Below are 7,320 nucleotides of genomic sequence, written 5' to 3' on the forward strand. Positions count from 1 at the left end.
CTACGAGGTCCGGAGGGTCGGTAGCGCTGCGGAGGCACCGACGACCTCAGGATTGATTCCCTTCCCTTGGCTGCGGAAGGAGCGGGCGTCGGACTGGAGGCGTGGGGCGGGGCGAGGCGGTGGGCGCGGCCCCGGGACCCGAGGGGGGCGGTCCGAGCGCGGCGCGTGACGCGAGGGCGGGGCGGGGCGAGAGCTGACGGCGCAGCGGAGGGCGAAGGGTCCAGGCAGACCCGGAGTTCAGGTCCGGCGGGGCGTCCCGCCCCGCGTCCAGGTCGCAGTCCAGCCCGGGGGACGGGCGTGGGACAGGCGCGGGTAGGGCTTGGGTGTCCGGAGCCCCCCGGGGTAGGGGGGGAGAGGAGGAAGGGAAGGGAGGGGCTGGGGGGCGGGGCATTAACTGAGCCGGCGACGCAGTCTCGAGCGGGCGGGGACTCCGGGGACCGCGGGGCGGGGGTCGGGGCGGCGCGAGGCGGAGGGGCAGAGCGGGGCACTGTCGCCCAGGTCTGGTCTCGAGTCGGCCCGGATCCCGCGCCGCCCGGTCCTGGCTCCGGCTCCGGGCCGTGCCGCCTGGGAGCGACACCCTGCCCGGGGCCGATCTGGGACCTCCCGGCAGTACCATGCCGGCGGGGCCCGGAACCGGCCCCAAACTTTCCCAAGCCTCAGCTTCTGCTTTCGAGAAGTTGGCATGCTAACAGTACCTGGAGGGGGTGTTAAGAAGGTCGCGACTCGGGCTGGGGACGTGAGCAGCACAGGGTGCCCCGGGGTGGCTTTGCCTCCTGCCCCAGTCAGGCCTCGCTGGAGACCCTTGAAGTATAGAAACTAAGGGAGCGGGTGCGGGTGATAATGTTCAACCAGAGCCAGAGACCAGACTCTGGACGCCTGGGTGAGGAGCTATTCGTACCTAAGTCTCCTCTAACTCCGACCCAGCGACTTTTATTTGGCCTAGACAGTGCCTTTAGAAGTTGCCAACATTTAAAAATTGACAGGTTTCGTATTTTCAAAATTGTTTAGAGTTGCTTCTGAAAAATCGGAAGACCTAGCCACACGCAGTTTTTCCCATCCTAGCATTATTGTGCAAGGTACAAGTACTTTTTCTATTGTTCTCTGCCCTGCTGAAAGCTCCTCTCTGGGCAGGAACTAGATTATGTGCCCACCTCATTTTTGCTGGGATGGTAGCTTTGGGAAGACTGTAGGCTGCTATGGAAAATGAGAAATCTCAGAAACTCTGGGGGTGGGAGAATAGTTCCTCCTTCCCCCACCTGTAATCAGATGAGGCCCATCTGAGTGACAGTGGCTGGCCTTCTCTCCCCTCCTAGGGGATCTCCTTAGAGATCTGGATAACCAGGCAAGATTCAGGCCAGGGTGACACTGTAAATTTTCCAGAACCTTGTGCAATTCAGGTGTAGAGGGTGGAAGGTGTTCTTGGGGGCGAGTAACTACAGCTGCTGGAGTGTTTTTGCTGTTAACGACAGAAGTGTGAGTAATGGTGCTCTGGAGCACTTCTTTACCTGCCCTATGCTAAGTGCTTTGCTTGTGCTAACTCAGTCCTCCTGGCCCTTCTGAGGTTGGGACAGTTGTTAGCTCCTTTTACAGCTCCCCACGCTAGCCACTGCAGGCCAGGATTCAAACCCAGGCAGGCTTGCTCAGGCTCCCTCAATCTGCTTTGCAGTTTCTGAGCATTTCAAAGTGGGTTCTGGCCTGATGCCCAAACCAGAATGGAGTTGGGGGGGAGTGCTTCTCATTGGGGTGTTTCAGCACATCTGGCTTCCAGGCCAAAGTGAGCAATCTGGGGAGAGGAAGTTGGTTTCTCAGCACTAGCCCCACCGCTTAATGAAGTTGTGACGTGGAATATAAAATCTTTATTACGTCCCCAGACAGATAGTGAATTCCCAGCACCCGAATAACATCACCACAAACTCCTGCAGAGCCCACAGACAACAGCGTGGCCTCGGGAAGGTCTTCCAGGCCACCAGGTCCACCATTACCTTTTTTTTTTTTTTTTTTGAGAGAGAGAGAGAGAGCAGTGGGGCTCACCCAAAGCAGGATTCCAAGTCGTCTGATGCGGGGCTCGAACTCACAAACCGTGAGATCATGACCTCGGCGGAAGTCGGATGCTAAGCCGACTGAGCCACCCAGGTGCCCCGTTAGGCAATTATTTTTTAATGGGGGGGGAAGGGCCCCTTTAAAGATTAGCTCCTAAAGTCTCTATTAATGTGTTTACTACACTCTTTTAAAAATGTGCGTAGCATGTGACCACTCCGTATTCTGACAGCCTACTCTGTACTGGAAGGACACTCAAATGTGCCATCTACCCCTCTCATTTCAAAAGCCCAGGTGGCTCAATCGGTTGAGCTTCTGACTTCGGCTCAGGTCATGATCTCACAGCTCAGCTCAGCTCCTGAGTCCAAGCCCGTGTGGGGCTCTGTGCCGACAGCTCAGAGCCTGGAGCCTGCTTCAGATTCTGTGTCTCCCTCTCTCTCTGACCATCCCCCGTTCACACTCTCTCTCTCAAAAATAAATAAACGTTAAAAAAAAAAAAAAAAAAAGAGCCCCTGGCTGAGGTCCCTGGGAATCCGAGGGGGTCCACCTGCTTGGTCAGGGCTCGTAACCAGTGTTGCCCCCCACAGGCCTGTGTGTGCACCCTACCTCACCCCAGCCATGGCCCCGGTCAGCATCAACGAGCTCCCTGAGAACATCCTGCTGGAGGTGTTCACGCACGTGCCCGCCCGCCAGCTGCTCCTGCGCTGTCGCCTGGTCTGCAGCCTCTGGCGAGACCTCATCGACCTGGTGACCCTCTGGAAGCGCAAGTGCCTGCGTGAGGGCTTCATCACCGAGGACGGGGACCAGCCTGTGGCCGACTGGAAGATCTTCTACTTCCTACGCAGCCTCCACAGGAATCTCCTGCGCAATCCATGTGCCGAAGGTGGGGGGGGGGGCTGCCCCCAGGCCAGTTCCCTCCCTTTCCCACCACTCAGGAGGCCTTGTTTACCCTCACGATTCCCACACTGTCTGGAACGTTCTCTCACACCCCTCCCACACTCCCCTGATTCCTCATTCTTCAGGTCTCAGTTCAGACACCTGCTGCGCCCCCCCCCCCCCCCGCCCCGCATCTATCTCTATCACATCCACTCTGTTCAGTTCCTTGATGACACTTCCGTTACCTATAATTACCTTATTTATCTCTTGGTCGTTTTTTTTTTCCCCCCTCTGCCACAGACTTCAAGGTCCAGACTTCATGGGTCTTGCTTGCCCCTCTCCGCCCAGTGTCTGCAATGATGCCTTCACATAGCAGGTGCTTAGAAAACGTTTGTTGAATGAACAGAGTACACATTCACCGTCCTCTCTTGAGTTCGGTCTAAGCTGCCTAACATTTCTGGAGGGGCTTCCTCTGCATCAGGCACTGGACTGAGGTCTTCACAAATGTCATTATCCTCCTGTTATCCCTATTACCCAGATGAAGGAAATAAGGATTTCAAGAGGTGACTGCGTAATTTGAGGCCCCTGCGTAGCTCTGAATGTTCTCTTCTGTCTGCCAGTGGTTTTTTTCCCTTCATTGAACACCTACCATATCCCAGGCACCGGGCTTCTTGTTGGGGCTACAACTGAGGCGTAGTTTGTACACTTGGAACCCCTTTCACGTCGGTTTTCTCTCTTGACCCTCACGAGGATCCCGAGAGTTGACCAAATATGTAGGTTGGCTCCCTTTTATAGATGGGGAGCGCTAGGCCCGTGATGAGTGTCCTACCGGAAGATCCAGAACTGCCCAGTTGCTGGGGCCTGGTCCTGACTGATAAGGGCCCTCGGGCCCCTCTCTGAGGCCCCACAGACAGTGGCCCAGACACCCAATCTCTCTGCCTGCCCCAGATTCCACTCTGAAGCGACCCAGCTGAGCTGCCGGCTCAGCTCACACAGCTTCCACAGAGCCCGCCTGCAGCCTGTGCTTGGCTCAGCCCCACTGCTGGATTTCTGTGTTGTTCCCCTGGTTCTCTACTGGCAAGCCCCAGGGCACCCAGGGAATAGATGTGGGCTTCTAGTAGAGGGAGCAAGAGAGCAATTTGGAAAAGCTCCCTTGGTGACTGTTCTGGAAAGCCTTGGTAGAGAAACACTGCTGTTTTTTTAAGGTTCTCTCAGCTCAGTCTGAATGTCTGAACGGGGAGACCGGAACATGCCAGGCCAACCTGGTGGGGATCACGAGTATGGGGTCACCACGTGCCACCAATGCAGAGGACGCCCACCCTCACGGTTATCCCTCCTGCCCTGGGCAGAGGGGGGTCTGAGCTAGCCCAGAAGGTTCCCATGACCTGCCACCAAACCCACAAACCAGTCCTCGGGCCCCCTTGGATCTCAGTTACATAGCTAGGGTGTCAGGGGAAACGTCAGTCAAGTCAGTGGGCCACGTTGGGACAAACTGACATTAGCCATTAAGAACAGAAGTACCATCACAGGCCCTTCATACTTCATGTTTTGAGAACTGAAACTTGGGTATTTCCCAGAGCCCTCCAGCAACAGTGTGAACGAAAGGAAGGAAAGGCTAGTTTAGAATTTCTGGTAATATTCTCTATTTTTCCCAGCTTCATGCTACAAGTAGAGCCCGTCAGGGACAAGGTGGGACAGGGAGGGTCCCGGATCAGAGCCCACATGGTGGGGACAGGGGGGAATGTGCTGGAGGAAAGGCACTTTGGAGGGGTGCTCGCCTTGAGATGGGAGCTTGAGTAAGCCCAGCCTTATACCTCCCTCCCTCCTGACAGCAGGAGGGAAGGGCCAACTGTACACTTACCCAGGGGAATCTGACCTTGGTCCGTTTCTCCTAGAGGATATGGCTTCCTGGCAGATCGATTCCAACGGCGGAGACCGCTGGAAGGTGGAGAGCCTCCCCGGAGACCATGGGACGGACTTTCCCGACTCCAGAGTCAAGAAGTACTTTGTCACATCTTTTGGGTAAGGGACAAACCACCGAGCCGGCAGTGTTGAGGGGGAAGGGGGTCAGGACACCTTTTGCCAAACCTCAAGCTTCAGCGAGGGCCTCTCTCTGCAGCTGGAGGAAGTGGATGCCTAGAGCAGGAGTCCTCAGCAGCCTGGATTCATGGCAGGGGGCGGGGGGGGGGGGGGGGGGGGGGGGGCGGTGATTAGGGTAAGTCAGAGGTATCTTCTGGTTTCTAATCTAGGAATACGAACGAGTTCACCAAGGTGCCCTCTTTGGGACCCTTGGACTGGGGTCACATGCCACCGAGGCACAGGTGGGTCAGACCCCTCCCCCCATGTGTTTCTCATAGGCCAGCACCAGCCAGTGGCCGCGGTCCCACAGCAGTCGGGGGACACTGCTGGGTCCTGGCCACGGCGCACACCCGGGAAATGTCCACCTTTCCTTATGCTCCACAGGATGTGCCTCAAGTCCCAGCTGGTGGACCTCAAGGCCGAGGGCTACGGGGAGGAGCTGCTAGACACGTTTCGGCCTGACATCGTGGTTAAGGACTGGTGAGCAGGGCTCAGGCCGCGCTCTGCGTCCTCCCCTCTTTCCTTTCTGGGAACACCCATAGGCAGTGCCCAGTCTGTGCCTGGCAGTGTCCTGGGGTCGGGGCTGCCCCCAGAGCCGGCCACCCTGGCCCTGCCGCTCCTGCCGGCGGACCTGGCGCTTGCTCATTCAGCGCTTCTGGGCCCTCCTGCCACCCTGCATCGGCACGTGTTAATTCCAGTTTACAGATGGGGAGACTGAGGCCCACAGATAAAGTGTCACCAAACAAGTACTGAAGCAGCAGAGACACCAGGACGCACCCTCCCCGGACTTTGCTCCACGCCTCCCACCTATCTGCCTTCCCTCCCCCTTCGCCCTGCACCCCTCAGCTCTTTCCCAGGCTCCTGCTCGGCACCCAGAGCTCTGCAGGACTCTGGCTTGGCCCAAAGCAGCAGGGGCAGGACCCCAATTCCAGCCAGGCCCTAGGCCGCCACTCAAAGCGCCACGGATGGGGCTGGAGGGGCATCCAGAGCTGCAGAGGGGTGGACAGCAGGGCTGAGCAGAGGGTGAGCTCCATACCAGCCCCTGTCACACAGGCCACCCCTTAAATCTCCCACCACGTCTCCAGTCTGATCCATGATAACGTACAGGTGACACAGCTCCCGCAGCCCAGGCCTTGATCCGTAAGGACCCTTTTGCTGTGTTAAAGGGACATCAGCAGAGGATACCCAAAAGGGATGCTGCTTTGCTCCACTGCCCCAAGGGCACAGTAGGGCCCAGGGAGCAGTGAAACCAGCGGGGCCTCAGGGGCAGAGCAGGGAAATCCAACTCAGAGCTCCAGTTTATGGGGCTGCCACCTCCCCCACCTCCAGGGCCACCTTCTGTCTTGGGGTGCACAGTCCTGAGCCCCACCCTCCCCCAGGTTCGCCGCCAGAGCAGACTGTGGCTGTACCTACCACATCCGTGTACAGCTGGCCTCAGCCGACTACATCGTCCTGGCCTCCTTCGAGCCCCCGCCCGTGACCATCGATCAATGGAACAATGCCAAGTGGACGGAGGTGAGGCCTCACCTGCTTGCCCTTCACCGCCTGCTTCTCTCAGGGCCACGAGGGCAAAGAAACAAGGGTCAGCCTCAGGGCACAGAAGGCCCCCAGCTCTCCTGCCTGGAGCCTGTGGCATCCAGCCCAGGGGGCTCTCCCCTGCAGGACCTGGCTCTTTCCTTCCCCTCTGCAGCGGGGTGGTCACCCCATCTCATCCCTTCCCCAATCCTGGCGATCACTTCTTCCTCTCCCCACCCCCCCAGGTCTCCTACACTTTCTCAGATTACCCTCCAGGCGTCCGCCACATCCTCTTCCAGCATGGGGGCAAGGACACCCAGTTCTGGGCAGGCTGGTATGGGCCCCGCGTCACCAACAGCAGCATCGTTATCAGCCCGAAGATGACTAGGAACCTGGCCCCCTGCACAGCTCTGCCTGAGACCACAGAGGGGTAGGAGAAGGTTGTCTGCCTGCCCTCCTTCCCTCACCTCAGAAGGCCCTTCTGACAGCCCGTCATTTGATAGCCATTCATCCGTCCTCTGTCTGGGCCAACTGACTGCCAAAGGTCTCCTCCAGCGGAGCATGTAGCCGGCAGCGAGGGCCCCTGCCCCTGGAGCTCCTGCCCCAGTTCCAACCTTGGGGAAACCCACCAGTTTGTGGGAGCCCCCAGTCATGTGCTCTGACATTTTCTCACAATAAATGTTTTCCGTAAAACCAGCCTGGGGTTGGGTTTACGGGTGGTGGTGGGGTCCCTGGCACTTTGGGAGAGAAGCAGCCCCTCCTCCCAAGTTAATTTGGCTGCTCCTGCCCCTCTGCAGTTAGTGACAGCCCAGC

The 7,320-nt window shown here is 58.1% G+C and overlaps 1 protein-coding gene across 2 annotated transcripts; it reads left to right on the forward strand.

Moving 5' to 3' along the window:
* The first annotated feature begins 161 nt into the window (after nt 1–161).
* On the forward strand, nt 162–7,203 carry FBXO6 (F-box protein 6). 2 transcript variants are annotated; one of them, XM_086715682.1, is made up of 6 exons: nt 162–312; nt 2,625–2,920; nt 4,809–4,935; nt 5,377–5,472; nt 6,372–6,507; nt 6,753–7,203. In XM_086715682.1, the coding sequence occupies exons 2-6, from the start codon at nt 2,656–2,658 to the stop codon at nt 6,939–6,941; spliced, it is 813 nt and encodes a 270-aa protein (XP_086571808.1). In that variant the 5' UTR covers nt 162–312; nt 2,625–2,655; the 3' UTR covers nt 6,942–7,203. The 2 variants fall into 2 exon arrangements, with proteins under 2 accessions (XP_086571808.1, XP_086571809.1); XM_086715683.1 differs by lacking the exon at nt 162–312 and adding an exon at nt 493–1,473.
* The last annotated feature ends 117 nt before the right edge of the window (nt 7,204–7,320 follow it).

Source organism: Puma concolor, chromosome C1 (genome assembly GCF_028749965.1).
Source record: "Puma concolor isolate L17-30 chromosome C1, mPumCon1.1.hap2, whole genome shotgun sequence".
Taxonomy (NCBI): domain Eukaryota; kingdom Metazoa; phylum Chordata; class Mammalia; order Carnivora; family Felidae; genus Puma; species Puma concolor.

Excerpts from the sequence above, each read along its gene's own strand:
- FBXO6 (XM_086715682.1), top strand. The coding sequence starts at position 2,656 with ATGGCCCCGGTCAGCATCAACGAGCTCCCTGAGAACATCCTGCTGGAG. Across the intron at positions 4,936-5,376 it reads TACTTTGTCACATCTTTTGG|GATGTGCCTCAAGTCCCAGC; the intron begins GTAAGGGACAAA and ends TATGCTCCACAG. Across the intron at positions 5,473-6,371 it reads GACATCGTGGTTAAGGACTG|GTTCGCCGCCAGAGCAGACT; the intron begins GTGAGCAGGGCT and ends ACCCTCCCCCAG.